This window comes from Procambarus clarkii, chromosome 8 (assembly GCF_040958095.1).
Source record: "Procambarus clarkii isolate CNS0578487 chromosome 8, FALCON_Pclarkii_2.0, whole genome shotgun sequence".
In the NCBI taxonomy this organism is placed as follows: Eukaryota; Metazoa; Arthropoda; class Malacostraca; order Decapoda; family Cambaridae; genus Procambarus; species Procambarus clarkii.
The window spans coordinates 15,039,851-15,058,142 of NC_091157.1; the positions used below are offsets into that span (position 1 = coordinate 15,039,851).

At 44.4% G+C, this 18,292-nt stretch overlaps 1 protein-coding gene across 1 annotated transcript in view; it reads right to left on the bottom strand.

The window, feature by feature from the left end:
• The window catches only part of LOC123759743 (G-protein coupled receptor GRL101), a 785,517-nt gene that overhangs the window by 218,420 nt on the left and 548,805 nt on the right, over positions 1–18,292 (bottom strand). Inside the window, exon 17 of the mRNA XM_069319377.1 lies at positions 8,483–8,557. Coding sequence (XP_069175478.1) covers positions 8,483–8,557 — 75 coding nt within the window. The remainder of the gene's footprint in view (positions 1–8,482; positions 8,558–18,292) is intronic.

The window sequence follows — 18,292 nt, forward strand, 5'->3', positions numbered from 1 at the left end:
GGTCTGGTCAACCTTCTCATAATATTGGCGTCGTCAGCAAACGTTGAGAGAAATGAGAATATACCCTCTGGGAGATCATTTACGTATTTCAGAAACAGGATAGGCCCGAGAATAGACCCCTGTGCGACCCCACTGGTGACTTCACGCCAATCTGAGGTTTCACCTCTCACTTTAAAACTCTGCTTCCTATTGCTTAGGTACTCCCATACCCACTGGAGCACCCTACCAGTTATTCCTTCATGTTTCTACAGCTTATATATCAGCCTCTTATTGGATACTGTGTCGAAGGCTTTCCAACAGTCCAAGAAAATGTAGTCTGCCCATTCGTCTCTTTCTTGCTTAATCTTTGTCACGTGATCGTATAATTCTAAAAAGCCAGTACGGCAAGATTTACCCTCCCTGAACCCATGTTGACGATTTGTCACGAAGTCTCTTCTCTCCAGAAGTGTTATTAGGTTTTTTCTCACAATCTTCTCCATCACCTTGCATAGTATATAAGTTAAGGACACTGGCCTGTAGTTCAGTGCCTCTTGTCTGTCACCCTTTTTGTATATTGGGACTACATTAGCCTTCTTCCATATTTCAGGTAGGTCACCCGTCTCTAGTGACCTACTATACACTATGGAGAGTGGCAAGCAAAGTGCTTCTGCACACTGTTTCAATACCCATGGTGAGATTCCGTTTGGGCCAACAGCCTTTCTCACGTACAGATCCCACAGATGCCTCTTGACCTCATCTCTTGTAATTTCGAACCCCCTTCCAAGACCGCCTGGTTCACTGCCACCTCTCCTAGTGCAGTGACGTCACCTCGTTCTATTGCGAAGACCTCCTGGAACCTCTTGTTGAGTTCTTCACACACCTCTCTGTCATTCTCTGTGTTCCTGTCCTCGCTTGTTTTAAGTTTCATCACCTGTTCCTTCACTGTTTTCCTCCTGATGTGACTGTGGAGTAGCTTTGGTGTGGTTTTTGGTGATGCTTTATTAGCTATATCATTTTCATACTTTTTTCTCAGCTTCTCTTCTCACACTAACATTCTCATTCCCGGTTCTCTGGTATTTCTCTCTTCTTTCAGGTGTTAAGTTATTTTGGAAGTTCCTCCACGCCCTTTTGTTCAGTTCCTTTGCTTCCATACATGCCATATTAGACCACGGATTCTTCTTTTGCTTCTCTCTTTTTTCTTTTCGGACCAAGATAAACCTGTTTACTGCCTCCTGACACTTTTTGGTGACATAGTCCATCATGTCTTGTATGGAGTTAGTTCTAAGTTCTGTGTCCCATGGTATATCCCCTAGAAATTTTCTCATCTCTTCATAATTTCCCTTTCGGTACACCCCTCTTCCCTCCCCTTTGTTTCCTGGTTCTTTTTTGGGGGGGAGATAAATTCTAGCTCTACCAGGTATTCAAAGACCAATACACTGTGATCACTCATTCCCATGAGGGCTTCCAACTTCCCTTATATCGGACTCATTTAGGGTAAATATCAGATCAAGAATAGCTGATTCATCCTCTCCTCTCATTCTTGTCGGTACCTTGGTCGACTTAGAAAGTTTTTTGTTGCCACGTCCAGCAGCTTAGCTCTCCATGTGGGTCTCTGTTCTCCCAATCTATCTACCCGTCGTTGAAGTCTTCCTTGATTAGTAGTCCAGATCCGTTCCTGCTAGTGACAGAAGCTGCACTCTATTACATTAATTGTGGCCATGTTGTTTCTATCATATTCCTGTCTGGGTTTTCTGTCGTTTAGTGGGGTTATATATGAGTACTACTATAATTGTTTGTCCCTCTAATTGCTATGGTATCTGTTATGTAGTCACTGAAATGCTCACAGCCCTGAATAACCATCTATTCAAAACTCCAACCTTTTCTTATCAGCAGAGCTACACCACCACTTCCTCTTCCTTCTCTCTCTTTCCTCACTACATAATAGTACTGTGGAAACACTGCATTTGTTATGGTTTATGTTAACTTTGTTGCTGTGAGTGCTATAATGTCTGGGTTTTCCTCTAATGCCCATTCTCCGAGTTCACTTGTTTTATTTGTAATCCCATCTATGTTAGGATACATTGCCTTGAAGCTCACTTGTATTCATTCTCTTTTCCCCCTTCTTGGTGAGTGTTCTGCTGATGGAGGAAACTTTTGAATTGGTGTGAAGATTTGAGAGGTGGTTAACAGGGTCTCAGAGGATACTGGGATGAAGGGGTGGGGGGTCAAGGAAAGAGGGACTGGGAGGGTATGGGGTAAGAAGGGAGGGGGGGACATGGAGGATATGGGGTGAGCGGGGAGGGAGGATTGGGAGAGTATGGGAAGAAGGGGGAGGGAGGATATGGTGGGAATGAGGTAGGGGTGACACTGTCGGTATGGGGTGGGGAGGGGGAGGGAGGGATGATTGAGCATTTGAGTGGGGGAAGGGAGGGTGAGAGGTAGGGAGGGTTTCTAAGCCGAGGAAGGTAGTGGCGTTGCCCTGCCATCTGGTATTTCTAGGATGCTGGTTGTTGGTTCCCCTCTTGTCTCTGGGAATGTTGTGTTTGGGGCTGTGATTTCCTGGTTTTCTTATCTTCCTTTGCACTTTTTCTAGCCTCTACTGCCATAGCTCTTTCCTCCTTTGTCCTTTCCCTGTGGAGGAATATTTTTTTGTATTCTTCTACATATTGCAAAGAGCTTTTCCTTTTTAGAACATCCTCCTTCGTGATCTCGATTGCAAACACATTCTTTATCAGTCAGTTTCTGCCTTTGTTGTTCCAGCCCTACCTGAAAACCTTCTCAATGTTTCTTTCAGCCCTTCCATCTTTAACCCTTTTAGTATTCCATTCACTGCCTTTCTGTCCTTACTATTCCATTCTTGCCTATTGGAGTCTTCCTGTGCTTTGATGCCCACAGCTACCGCTGATCTTTTTCTTTCCAGCAGCTGACTGGTGCACATTGCTGCTTCCGGTGAGGAAGCTGCTTGCATGGCTACCTACCTCACTGTGGCCATTGCTTCTGAGCTCTTTCTCAGTATTTCTGCAAATGTTTCATGTACAGAGGCATTTCCTTCCAATGTACCAATTCCATCTTCTCTTTGAATGATTATCTGATGCTCAGCCTTATTATTTTTCTCCGAGGGATTTGATCTCCTTTGCTGCTGTCGGCTCACTTTGCAGCTTGTTTATTGTATTCTTATTTCATGCATTTCCTTCCTGAATTCCTCCCAAACTTGGGCTAACATTTCCTTCATTAGGTCATTTTGACTTTTCCTTGTTCCCTTGGTGTGTTCCCCCCTCAACTCTGAAATTTTAGGGTTAGCCAGGAGCCAGGAGGGGCGAAGAGAAAGTGTGTGTGTGTGTACTCACCTAATTGTGCTTGCGGGGGTTGAGCTCTGTCTCTTTGGTCTCGCCTCTCAACCGTCAATCAACAGGTGTACAGGTTCCTGAGCCTACTGGGCTCTACACTTGAAACTGTGTATGGAGTCAGCCTCCACCACATCACTTCCTAATGCATTCCATTTGCCAACCACTCTGACACTAAAAAAGTTCTTTCTAATATCTCTGTGGCTCATTTGGGCACTCAGTTTCCACCTGTGTCCCCTAGTGCGTGTGCCCCTTGTATTAAATAACCTGTCTTTATCTACCCTGTCGATTCCCATGAGAATCTTGAATGTGGTGATTATGTCCCGTTAACTCTTCTGTCTTCCAACGAAGTGAGGTTTAATTCCCGTAGTCTCTCCTCATAGCTTATACCTCTCAGCTCGGTTACTAGTCTGGTGGCAAGCCTTTGAACCTTTTCCAGTTTAGTCTTATGCTTGACTAGATATTTACTCCATGCTGGAGCCGCATACTCCAGGACTGGTCTGACATATGTGGTATATAATGCTCTGAAAGATTCCTTACACAAGTTTCTAAAGGCCGTTCTTATGTCAACCAACCTGGCATATGCTGCTGATGTTATCCTCTTGATATGAACTTCAGAGGACAGGTCTGGTGTGATATCAACCCCCAGGTCTTTCTCTCTCTCTGACTCTTGAAGTATTTCATCTCCCAAATGATACCTTGTATCTGGTCTCTTGCTTCCTACCCCTATCTTCATTTGCTTGGGTTAAACTCTAACAACCATTTGTTCGACTATTCCTGCAGCTTGTCTAGGTCTTCTTGAAGCGTCAAGCAGTCCTCCTTTCTCTTAATCCTTCTCATAATTTTGGCATTGTCTGCAAATATTGAGAGGAATGGATCTATACCCTCCCGGAGATCATTTACATATATCAGAAACAAGATAGGACCGAGTACAGAGCCCTGTGGGACTCCACTGGTGACTTCACGCCAATCTGAGGTCTCACCCCTTACCATAACTCTCTGCTTCTTATTGCTTAGGTACTCCTTTATCCACTGGAGCACCTTACCAGCTACACTTGCCTGTCTCTCTAGCTTATGTACCAGCCTCTTATGCGGTACTGTGTCAAAGGATTTCCGACAATCCAAGAAAATGTAGTCCGGTCAGCCTTCTCTCTCTTGCTTAATCTTTGTCACCTGGTCGTAGAATTCTATTAAGCCATATCAGGCAAGATTTACCCTCCCTGAATCCATGTTGGCAATATGTCACGAAGTCCCTTCTCTCCAGATGTGTTACTAGTTTTTTTCTCATGATCTTCTCCATTACCTTGCATGGTATACTAGTCAAGGACACTGGCCTGTAGTTCAGTTCCTCTTGCCTGTCGCCCTTTTTGTATATTGGAACCACATTCGCCGTCTTCCACATTTCTAGTAGGCCTCCCGTCTCCAGTGACCTACTATACACTATGGAGAATAGCAAGCAAAGTGCCTCTGCACACTCTTTCAGTACCCATGGTGAGATACCGTCTATACCAACAGCTTTTCTAACCTCCAGATCCAGCAGGTGTCTCTGATCCTCACTCGTAATTTAGAGCCCTTCCAAGGCCGCCTGGTTTACTTACCTTTCTCCTAGCACAGTGACCTCACCTTGTTCTATTGTGAAGACCTCCTGGAACCTCTTGTTGAGTTCTTCACACACCTCTTTGTCATTCTCTGTATACCTGTCCTCGCCTTTTCTAAGTTTCATTACCTGTTCTTTCACTGTTGATTTCCTCCTGATGTGACTATGGAGTAGCTTTGGTTTGGTCTTGGCTTTGTTTGCTATTTCATTTTCATATTTTTTCTCTGCTTCTCTTCTCACCCTAACATACTCATTCCTGGTTCTCTGGTATCTCTCTCTGCTTTCTGGTATTCTGTTATTCCGGAAGTTCCTCCACGCCCTTTTGTTCAGTCCCTTTGCTTCCATACATGCCCTATTCTTTGGAGTCTTCTTTTGCTTCTCGGATTTTCCCTTTGGGACGGGATGAACCTGTTTACTGCCTCCTAACACTTTTGGGTGACATAGTCCATTATATTTTGTACAGACGTATCTCTGAGGTCTGTGTCTCAAGGTATTTTCCTTAGGAAACGTCTCATCTCCTCATAGTTCACATTTCGGTATGCCAGCCTTTTGTTTCCTAGATCTTTTTTGGGGGGGAGATAATACCTAGCTCTACCAGGTACTCAAAGTTTAATACACTGTGGTCACTCATTCCCAAGGGTGCTTACATCTTAACTTTCCTTATATCCCACTCATTTAGGGTAAATATTAGATCGAGCATCCTCTTCTCCTCTCATTCTTGTTGGTTCCTTGATGTGCTGGCTTAGAAAGTTTCTTGTTGCCACGTCCAGCAGCTTAGCTCCTCAGGTTTTTGGTACTCCATGCGGATCCCTGTTCTCCCAGTCTATTTTCCCGTGGTTGAATTCTCCCATGATTAATAGTCCAGATCCATTCCTGCTGGCAACAGAAGCTGCTGCTCTCTATTATGCTAATAATGGCCATATTGTTTCTATCGTATTCCTGTCTGGGTCTTCTGTCATTTGGTGGTGGATTATATATGACTTCAACTATAATTTTTTGTCCTCCAGTTGTTATCGTACCTGCTATGTAGTCACTGAAACCCTCACAGCCCTGAATAACCATCTCCTCAAAGTCCCAGCCGTTTCTTACCAGCAGAGCTACACCACCACCCCCTCTTCCTGCTCTCTCTTTCCTCATAACATAATATCCCTGTGGGAACACTGCATTTGTTATGTTTTTCGTTAGCTTTGTTTCTGAGTGCTATTATGTCTGGGTTTTCCAGACATAATAATGTGTGTGTGTGTGTGTGTGTGTGTGTGTGTGTGTGTGTGTAGATCACAAAGAAATAAACACACAAGTGGTAGTGGCGGAATAAACCATGATCATGGTGGTCTCTTACAGGTAGCTACACCCAGGGAAACTAGAAAAGCAGCCATCCTACAAGCTAGTGGACCTTCAGGGGGGTAATAACGCAGATGAAGCTGGACCTCGAAAGAGATACCAGTGACAGAACACGCTGTAACCTTTCCAGGGAAGAGAGAGAAGCTTTGGCCGCCCTAAAACGACAGTCAGACATCATAGGTAAACCAGCTGACAAAGGAAGAGCGGTCGTCGTATGAAACAGGACCAACTACATGAGGGAGATGGACAGGCACCTAGCGGATGAGGTTTCATACCACATCATCGGAGACCAGGCAGCAGCACTCAGAAACGTGCACACTAGAAGCAGGCGAATAATCCTCAATAATCCTTTTTTCGAAAACGACACAGGAAATGAAAGGGGAGGTCTCATACAAGCAAAATTCAGACTGTTACACCACTTTCTTTTCGGAAATTCCCCACATGTATTCCCTATCAAAGATATACAAACAACCACACCTGGACACAGGAATAAGGCAAGGTAGACCGTTTTTAAGCATCTTCAAGTTAAGGCACCCACGAGGCCGGTGGACTGGATTAGTACAGCCCTGCTGAACCCTCTACTACACTTCTTACCAGAGAGACTACGTGACACAATGGACTTCCTACGCAAGATACAAGACACTGAGGGCAGTATGCCAGAAGGTGCTCAACTTTTCTCGATGAATGTGGTATCGTTCTACCCGACCATACCACAGAGGGAATCGGCCAGAATAATGGCTGATTTCTTCAACGAGAACAAACACAAGGTAACCACAGAACTAAAGGAGGCAGGAGTCTAGAGGAGACCACGGAGGGATTTCATGGAAGAAGCAATCCTCCATGTGATGAGAGACACCCTCCTACAGTTCGAAGGACAAACTTATAGACAGATAAAAGGCACATCCACCGGGGCTTCCAGGAGCGTGGCGATCTCCGAGATATTTATGCATGTGGCCTTTGAAAAAGCAAGGTCCCGGATGACCAATGCACCGCTAATATATTACAGATATATTGATGACATTTTTAGTATCGTGGCCACCAGCGAGCAACATCTACACTTTCTTTGCCAGGGCAAACACAGCCACGACAACTTGAAATTTTCATTACAACATAACAGTTCAACAATAAATTTTCTGGATACAACAGTGTTCATTGACCACACGAGGTGGCGCCTCCAAACGAAGGCGTACTACAAACCAACAAATCTCCATACTTATTTGAAATTTGATTCACGTGACTCAGCAGCTCTGAAGACTTCCCTGCCATTCTCTCTAGGCCTCCGCCTAAAGAGAAGAAACCTGCCCAGCAAACAAAAACAATAACTAACAAAAATACAGGAGCAAACTAAGGTGTAGGATAGACGCTGAAATTCACCAACTAACTTTACTACGTTTGAAATAACTAACTTTTAAATCTCATGAAAAATCACGTTGATAGTACCGAAACTACACCTATAAACGTTAACAGGCGGGACAAAGAACTAACATCTGAAACTGACAAATACTTCACACACTCCTCATTAACATATCTCCTGACTATACTCTAACCCTAAAATGGGCTATACCCCCCCCTCCGACTATACTCTAACCCTAAAATGGGGTACAACATAGCGTTGATCAAATCCACGATGGCTGTGACGAGGGTTCGAACCTACGTCCGAGAGGATTCCAGACGCTGCCTTAATCGACTGAGCTACGAAATGGTAAAAGACTTTACTTCTCATTATGGCATAGTGTTACCACGTCTGGCATGATGTGGCATGAAATTGATTGGCATGAAATGTCAATCAAATCCCATGTGGATTTGTTCATTTGATGCATTACGCTATTGTGATATCTGTGTGTAATAGCGATGATATTTCCCGGTCTGACTCCCGACACAAAATCCACCTTAAAACGGGGCAAGGCGCAACGATGACATTTTCAAAAATCCAATGTTGTCGCTATGCTTTCTTTCCCTCTACTGACTACGGTGTACTCACTGCTAGATGATGATGTACTCACTGCTAGATGAGGATGTACTCTGTTAGATGATGCAGGACCCACAGGTAGACTATACTATACTCATAAGTAGATAATGCATGTCTCACAGGTAAACTATGCTGTACTCACTGCTAGATGATGCAGGACCCACAGGTTGACAATGCTGTACTGACAAGTAGATAGTGCAGGTCTCACAGGTAAACTATGCTGTACTCACAAATTGATGATGCTGTACTCACAGGTAGACTATGTTGTCGTGGCCTTCGATGGGCATCTCCTGTAGGGTCACGCTCAGGCTGTTGTTCGCCAAGATGCTGATGAGATGAGAAGTTAAACAAAAATTACTCCGAGTGTGTGTATGTGTATTTACTATTTGTGTCTGCAGAATCGAGCTATTAGCTCTTGGATCCCGCTTTTTTAACTAATAAATTTTCTTCTGTTATATCTACTACATATATTTTTCTCTAACACACGCCACACACACACACACACACACACACACACACACACACACACACACACACACACACACGTGTGTGAGTGTGGTCAACAGGGGCCAGGTGGATAGGGCGCAGGACTCGTAATTCTGTGGCGCATGTTCGATTCCCACACCAGGCAGAAACAAATGGGCAAAGTTTCTTTCACCCTGAATGCCCCTGTTACCTAGCAGTAAATAGGTACCTGGGAGTTAGTCAGCTGTCACGGGCTGCTTCCTGGTGTGTGTGTGTGTGTATGTGGTGTTAAAAAAAAGTAGTTAGTAAACAGTTGATTCACAATTGAGAGGCGGGCCGAAAGAGCAAAACTCAACCCCCGCAAACACAACTAGGTGAATACAGTGAGGTGAATTTGGTGAATTTTGCGGATGACGCAAAATTAATGAGAAGAGTTGTGACAGACGAGGATTGTAGGATCCTCCAAGAGGACTTAAACAGGTTGCAGAGATGGTCAGGGAAATGGCTACTGGAGTTTAACACCAGTAAATGTAAAGTTATGGAAATGGGATCAGGTGACAGGAGACCAAAGGGACAGTACACAATGAAGGGGAACAGCCTACCTGTAACGATTCGAGAAAGAGACCTGGGTGTGGATGTGACACCTAATCTAACTCCTGAGGCACATATAAATAGGATAACGACAGCAGCTTGGACCATTGGTATAATTCAGAACCTAGAACAGAAACCACAACACCCCCAATAAAATTATATTACAAATCAACCATGCACAGTGAACATATAAAAGAGGAGAGAATAATGAAAGAAATAATCCGTAAAGGAGTAAAAAGCACTACTCCTAACCAAAACATAAACCTGATAATATTCTACAAAACCAAGAAGACTTCTGAACTCCTTATCAAAAACAGCCCGAAGCCGACGGAGAACCCTCTACAGCAGTCAAGCGTTGTATACATGTACACTTGCCCCCACGAAGGATGTAACCTTCAATGTAAGTACATAGGTATGACGTCGACCAAGCTGACGAGGCGTTTGACATGCCATCTTCAATCTGGTGCCCCTAGGAATCACATGAGACAAGCCCATGACATTACTCTAACAAGAGAAATGTTGAACAAGAATACTTGCATAATAGACAAAACCCAAGATTCAAGAAGATTACAAATTCTTGAGGCAATTCACATAAGAATAGAACGACCTACCATGAACACCCAAATCACGGAACTATTTACTCTACCCACCATGAGAGTAAGGACAAGACAAGAACATATCGATGCCAACACAGAAGACAATGTCCAACATAACAGGCCAATTACACTGGATTAATCTTTGTGTTTAGATAGGAGATGCCTCGTATGGGCCAATGAGCCTTCTGCAGCCCCTATGTTTATCCCTTATGTATTCCCCCATGTTTTCACCTTCATTGTATTATCACCTGACCTAATGCGGGTATAAAATCAACTAGTATTGTAAGATCTGTTCACTTGAGAATGAACCATGGAGGTTCGAAACGTCGTGCAAATTATACAAATAAGTGTAATACACTCTATAGTAAATCACTTCTTTTCTTCACCTTAAAAGTACGAAAATGAGTTTTGGAGAACTCCTATTCCAATTAAGCCCTGATGCTAAGAAAATAGTTAGAGGGATAGAAGCCCTAAACCAGAAAATAATAAATACAGAATATGCGGTCATATTCAATGAAACATGTTTGAAAGAAAACCTGCTGCCAGTATACACCAATATATATATATATATATATATATATATATATATATATATATATATATATATATATATATATATATATATATATATATATATATATGTGTCGTACCTAGTAGCCAGAACTCACTTCTCAGCCTACTATGCAAGGCCCGATTTGCCTAATAAGCCAAGTTTTACTGAATTAATATATTTTCTCTAATTTTTTTCTTATGAAATGATAAAGCTACCCATTTCACTATGTATAAGGTCAATTTTTTTTTATTGGAGTTAAAATTAACGTAGATATATGACCGAACCTAACCAACCCTACCTAACCTAACCTAACCTATCTTTATAGGTTAGGTTAGGTTAGGTAGCCGAAAATGTTAGGTTAGGTTAGGTTAGGTAGGTTAGGTAGTCGAAAAAACATTAATTCATGAAAACTAGGCTTATTAGGCAAATCGGGCCTTGCATAGTAGGCTGAGAAGTGAGTTCTGGCTACTAGGTACGACATATATATATATATATATATATATATATATATATATATATATATATATATATATATATATACAAGAAAATTAATTTCCTGATCAAAGTTATTCCAATTAGAACATATGTTCTAATTGGAATAACTTTGATCAGGAAATTAATTTTCTTGTGAAATTTTATATATATATATATATATATATATATATATATATATATATATATATATATATATATATATATATATATATATATATATATAATATATATATATCAAATGCATAATAAAGCACAAAAAATAAAATGCATAATAAAGCACAAAAAATAAAAAAGGAAGGGGGTGGTAGGAGAAAAGCACACAGAAACTGTATTGGAGGGGATCTAAACATTCCCTCTAATGCGTTATGCGTGGTTTCCTCTGAGGCTATGGGTCCCCCTTCTTCCAGCTAGAGGTGGTACTCCCTTCCATATATATATATATATATATATATATATATATATATATATATATATATATATATATATATATATATATATATAATGTCCTCGACTTGAGTCCATTACATCCAGCGGTCGACCCCACAGACACATTCATCAATTTTAACTTGCTGTTCATTTAAAATAGGAACGTTCTCAAATATAAATTAATATTATAATGTATTAGCATACTAGCTGTACCCGGCCACGCGTTGCTGTGGCTCAGGAACACATGTGCGTTGCTAAACCACAGCAACCTTCCCCCTTCTCCCAGTCCTTCCCACCATTCCCCCCTCCGACGTCCCCTCGTTCTCCCAATCATTCCTCACTCCTTTGTCCTTCCAACCATTCCCTACACCCCTGTCTCCTAGTCGTCCCATCCATTCCCCACTCCACCGTCCCCCCTCATCCTCCCCCCCCCCATCTCCCATTCCCCTGTTCCTCTCGTCCACCCTACCATTCCCCCCCTCCCCAGTCCCCTCATTCTCCCCACTATCCCCCATTCCCTTGTCCCCTTGTCCTCCCCACCATTCTCTCTTCCCTCTCCCCTCGTCCTACCCACCATCCGCCACTCCCATCCCCTCGTCCTCCCAACCATTCCCCACTCCCTTGTTCGATACATTCCCAAATGATCTTATGTTCCCATCAGAAAATTGGGAACATCAAATAATCTGATGTTCCCATCATTGAAATATAAGAAAAACAGTTAAAAAAAGAAATAAAAACAGTTAAAAAGTAAAAAACAAACTATACTCACAAAATAAACGTTATGGTAAATAGCACAGCTCAATTTCCAACGCAATGTCTCACAAAATAATTAAAACAAAATGAAAATAAATCAAAATATATTAAAATTAAATTTGTCAATGCAATCGGAAACATTGATATGAAATTGTAACACATTTAGGATAGCGTGAGCTGCTCCTACGTGCAACAAATGGCGTTGTTTCTTAAAAAAAAAAGAATGTTTTTACCTGTCACAGTTGTGGCATCTATACTTATAATTACGAAATGAGCAGTATGGTAAAAACACAGCTTAATTCCAACGCAATGTCATACAAAATAATTAAATCAAATTGAAAATAAATTGTAATCTATGAAAATTCAATTTATCAATGCAATCGGAATCATCGAAATGGAATCATAACATATTTGGTATAGTGTGTGTATTTCTATTACGTGCAACAGATGGCGCTGTTTAAAAAAAAAAGCATGTTCTTACGTGTCACAGGTGTGGCATCAATGTAGTAGGTATATACAAACATGCACATATTCGAATGGAACGTTGTGTCAAAATTTCCAAGCAGATGGTGAAGAACTTTCGGAGATTTCACCGTGTGTTGCTCTTATGTCCAACAGACTGGCGCTGTTTTTCAATAAAGCATGTTTTTTCCTGTCACAGGTGAGGCATGTATATAGTAGGTATATAAAAACACTCGCCTATTCGAATGCAACGTTGTGTCAAAATTTCAAAGCAATCGGTAAAAAGATTTCGAAGATTTCCCTCACATGAAAAACACAGTTTTTCAAAAAATCATGTTTTTTCCCATCACAGACATGACATCTATATAGTATGTATATAAAAAAAAAAAACGTTCGGATGCGAAAGGAACGATGTGTGAAGATTTTAGAGCGAAATTTTCGCGAAAATTTCAAAGCGAAAATCGGTGAAGAACTTTCGGAGATTAGCGATTATGAACAAACTAACATTTCCATTTTTATTTATATAGATTGTGCATATATATAGGCATAGGTTAGGTTAGGTTTAGTGTTTAGGTTCTGTTAGCAATTATTTGTATTTGTAGTACGTGGGTGAAGCATTTATAGCATTGTACTTCGAACAAAGTTTGTCATTGAAGCACTTGTTCCGGAAGTGTTCGAACGAAATCAGTTGTGAGTCGTGTGTAAACCGTTTTTCAGTTCATGAACAGGGGGTTAGGCGGGTAGATGGAATTGAACTTTTGGGCCTTTGTTTAGAGGACGGGCTGAATATATAAACGAAAATCGTTTTGAGACAATCGAGCGACTTGAACTTGCGACCTGGTGATTCCTTCACGAGTGCCTTAACCGACTCGGCCATGGTGGTACAAAAGTTGACTAACCCTGAACTCTACTGAGTTCCTGGACCAACCGGGATTCTACAGCCAACTCAACCACACTTTGGCCTACAGTAATGGCATTCACACCCTTGTGCCCCAGTCAGTTCACAATTAAATACAAAAATTGCAACGAAACGTTTGCGGCCTCCATAGCCTCCCAGGGAACTCAGTTAGAGCTCAGGGTTGGTAAGCAATTGTACCACCGTGGCCGAGTTGGTTACGGCAGGACTCTGGGGAATCACCAGGTCGTAAGTTCCAGTCACTCCATTGCCTCAAAATGATTTTCATATGTATATATATAGTAGGGGAGTACCTGACTTTGACCAGGTCTGTCTCCCATTTATCCATCTATCTGCCGATCTATCTATCCAACTATCCATCCATCTATATACTGTACTGTGTCTCTGGCTCTGTCTTTGTCGCTGTATCCCCCTCACTGTCTGGCTCGTTGTTGCCGTGAGGGGGGCTTCGTGGGCAGCTGCCGGAGTGTGATGCTCCGTAGGTCAGTCCCCAGTCCTTTTGCAGCCTTATGCTCCTGCTGCTGCCTTTACCAATTTTGCCAGGCCCCTTTTCCTTTTACTCGTGTTTCATTTTTCTCCCCCCTCTTCTCCTATCAAATTGTCATTTCCTGCCGACCTTTTGCCTGTTTTGATTATTCTTTCGACCTTCTTTTGTTTTAACGCTCGGGTGTTTGAGGAGGCATACTCTTGCACCCGTAAAACTGTAGTACCCAACGTCTCGAGCGAGGGGACCCTTTTATTGTCAATCCTCCTTTCGTCACTGAACCCGCTCTCGACGGACTCACGGTTCTTAAGGTGGCGTTTGTGGGGCGTATACTCACGACGCCCCTGGGGGGCCCCGGCAAGATCAACAATAGCTTCTTGTTGGGTGTCCTGCCTCTAATTGTGGCTCCATGGTGGGTGTGGGGGCACATTCGTGAATGAAAGTTTTTCCTCCTTTTTGTGGCTGATAATGTTTCCCTTGTATTTTCTCAGGCACGTGGGGTGGGCGACCAAGCCCCCGAGTCGGACTGTGTTGGAAGACCAGGCCCTGTAGCCCCTGCTGCATTGGGCCCCGACGACCTGACTACTCCTCTCAGCTCCCCTCCCTCCTCTGTGGTAGGGTCGAGTCCCCAGCCCCGTGGTGACCACCTCGTCCCCTGACACGGCTCCGTCTCTCATTGTGACTACTGCGCCTTTTACCCCTTGAACTCCGGGGGTTCTCAACGTCGTTCCCGCCATGGCCGCTCTCGCACGATCCCTTCCCGTAATACTGCTTACAACACCTGGTTTGGTCCCGCTACGTGGGCTAAATACTTTGATCTCCACCATCTGGATTCTACTCCTCCTGACGATTTCTCCCTCCATAAACACCTTGTTGATTCAGTAGATGCCTCTGTTACTTTTAACTCCACCAGTTACGGTACGCGTGTCGTCGCTGCTCCTTCTCAGGATGCGGCTACTCGCTTAGCCGCTTTGTCCTGCATTGGAGACACCCCTGCTCGGGTCTCCAAGAACGCTCGGTTAAATGCCAGTGTTAGCACTGTTCTCCTCTTGCACCATGTTGCAACTGGTGTTCGGGACCTCAACGATTGCCATGAGGATATAAAACATATCCTCGAAGCCCAAGGCCATTCTGTCCTCCAGGTGGACACGTTTACTCGACCCCTTCGTGGTCGTCGCCGTCAGCCCCTTCGAGTTGTAAAAATCACCTTTGATAGTAGGACCCTTCCGCCCTCTATTATTCTTGCTGGTGCCAGATGCTCCATTCAGGAGTACATTCCCTCTCCTAGACTATGCAATAAGTGTTGGAAGTTCGGGCACGGTGTCCTCAAATGCACCAGTACTGTGTATCTGTGCCCCATGTGTGGGGACAATAGTCATTCTAAGTCTGAGTGCACTTCTCCCCAGGCTCGCTGCCTCAATTGCGGTGAAGCCCACCCTACCTTCTCACTCTCATGTATGCACTACAAACTAAAGGAAGTCGTCCTCAACTTGAAGCACCGTGATCGTCTGTCTTTTCCTGAAGCGAGACGCCAAGTTCGTCGTCTCGCCCCTTTCGCGGGCGTCTCCTCCGCTCGCGTGTTGCGTTCTACCTCTCCTCGTCCTTCCCGTCTTCCTCAGTCTCACAACCGTTGCCAGGCCTTAAACCCGACCACACCCACCACCTCCTCCCCTATTCCTTTGCCTCCTGTCCCGGATGGTCTCCCTCCCGGTTCTCCGTCTGGGATTTCCCCCCTTCCTACCCAGTCCGCCATATCTCCTTTGTCTTCTTCCCCATCTCCCCCCACTCTTTCTTCCCATCCCTCCCCCAGTCTCTTGACCCTCCAGGCCATCTGTCTGTCCAGGCTGATATCCATCATTCTCCCTGCAATCTTCATGTTGTTCGCTCTCGTTCCTCTTCTTCTGCTGAGACCATTGAGTCTGTCGCCCGGTACGTTGTTACTGGAACGCCTGACTCTTTGAGCCAGAAATGTAAGCCTGGCTCCTCTCCTTCTTCCTCTCCGGCGGGTAAGAAGGTTTCGATTTCTTCCTCGCCCCCTCCCTCTGACTCTGTCACTACATCCCCTCCCATTTCATTAGTCGAACCCCCTGTCTCTGATATGGAGGTTTCTTCCACCCCCGATTCCCTCTCTGTTGCTGCCCTTCTTGAGGTGCACTCCCTGATTTCTGCCCCCCCTCCTCCAACTGTCCTTGCCTGCCCCTCTCAGTTGTCCCCTCCTCCTCCGGACCCCATCAGTCCGCCTCTGGTCTGTTCTCTCGCTCCCTTCCCTCTCTCCTTACTAAATTTACCCATGCCCCCTAACCCTGATTTTGCTGACCCTGCTACTGATCCAGACCCTGATCCTGACCCTGCTCCTGACCCTGACCCTGATCCTGAGATCCTTTAGTAAACTGTGTTCCTCTTTCCCTTAATTTCTTTCTTGTTCTCTGTTACTGTCCTTTCTCTTTGATAATGTCTATTCTTCAGTGGAATATTCGTGGATTTTATGCCAACTTCCATGAACTCCAACTTCTAATTACACAGTTTACACCACTTTGTGTTTGTCTCCAGGAACCAATGCTTGGGTGCTCGTCCTGGTCACTTTCGTGGTTATTCCTTTCTTTCTCCCCCCCCCAGCTCTCGCTGGGGCCCATAACTCTACTGCTCTCTTAATTCGTTCTGATATTCCCTTCGTCCCCCTACTTCTTCCGTCCCCTATCCATTGTTCTGCTGCCCGTGTTTTTGTGGGTAAATGGTATACAGTCTGTTCCATTTATCTCCCTCCAAATGTCCCTCTTTCCCTTCCTGATCTTAAGCACCTCCTGGAATCCTTGCCAGAGCCGGTGCTCCTTTTGGGTGATTTCAACTGTCGACATTCCCTCTGGGGTGATGTTCTGACAAACACCCGAGGCCGTCTTCTCGAACCGTTCGTCCTCGCTTCATCTCTAACTCTTCTGAATTCTGGTGAGCCCACTCATGTGGACTCTCGAACTCGCACCCTTTCCTGTCTTGATCTTTCTCTCTGCTCGTCGTCCCTCTACTTAGATTTCATGTGGCAGGTTCTTGATGACCTCTATAACAGTGATCATTTCCCCATCCTCGTTTCCTTTTTCTGTTTCCACCCTCCTCTTTCCTTCCCTAGGTGGCAGTTTGCCAAAGCTGACTGGAGCCTATTCACCCTCTGCACTACTCTCTCTGACCTCTCCTCTCTGCCTCTTCCTCGCGCCCTCCTCCTTTTTTATGACACTGTCATCAACGCTGCCCTCAGCTCTATCCCTCGCTCTTCCTCCCGGGGCACACGGAAGTGTGTTCCCTGGTGGAATGCGGACTGTGCTCGGGCTGTCCGCTGTAAGCGTGCAGCCTGGAAAAAACACCGCCGCCGGCAGACGGCTGAATCTTTTATTCTGTTTCGGAAGGCAAGTGCGGGCTCGTAGGACCATCCGTACTGCTAAACATGAGAGTTGGAAATTTTATGTTTCCACCATTACGTCCGATACTCCTCTACCGCAGATCTGGAAGAAGATCCGCAAGATTGTGGGCAAGTTAGTTCCAGATGTCTCGCCTGTTCTCCAACTCCGTGGGACTCTTGTGGCGGATCCAGTGAAGGTCGCGGCCGAACTGGGTTCCCACTTTTCTTCTGTTAGCTCTGGTTCTCATCTTCCTCACTCCTTCCTTCTTCGTAAGCCTGTTCTTGAATCTTCTCCTTTAGATTTTCACACTCTTATCCGCCTTCCCTATAACGACCCTTTCTCTCTTTCTGAACTTCGGTCTGCCCTGGCCCTCTGCGGATCTACGGCAGTGGGCTCGAATGACGTTCATTATGAGATGCTTCGCCATCTCCCTCCGTGCACGTTTTAGTATTTACTGAATCTGTATAACCAGGTCTGGGAGTCGTTGTCTGTCCCTGAGGACTGGCTCGATGCCGTTGTACTCCCTATTAGGAAACCAGGGTCTCTCTGTACGTCCCCTAAGGACTTCCGCCCTATTGCTCTCACGAGTTGTGATTGCAAGCTGTTTGAGCATATGGTAAATGTCCGTCTGATGTGGTTCCTGGAACACCATCACCATCTCTCTCCTTCTCAATTTGGTTTTCGCAAGTGCCGCAGCACGACTGATGTCCTGGTGAACTTGGAGGTCTATATTCGTACTGCTTTTGCTGTGAAGACCTCCGCTGTTGCTGTCCTTTTTGACCTGGAAAAGGCTTATGACACGAATTGGAGATACCATATTCTGTCCCAACTTCGTTCTTTTGGCCTTCGTGGTAATCTCCCTCTCTTCATTCAAAGCTTTCTCTCTCGTCGTACCTTTCGAGTCAGGCTTGGTACCACTCTCTGCCTCTTTT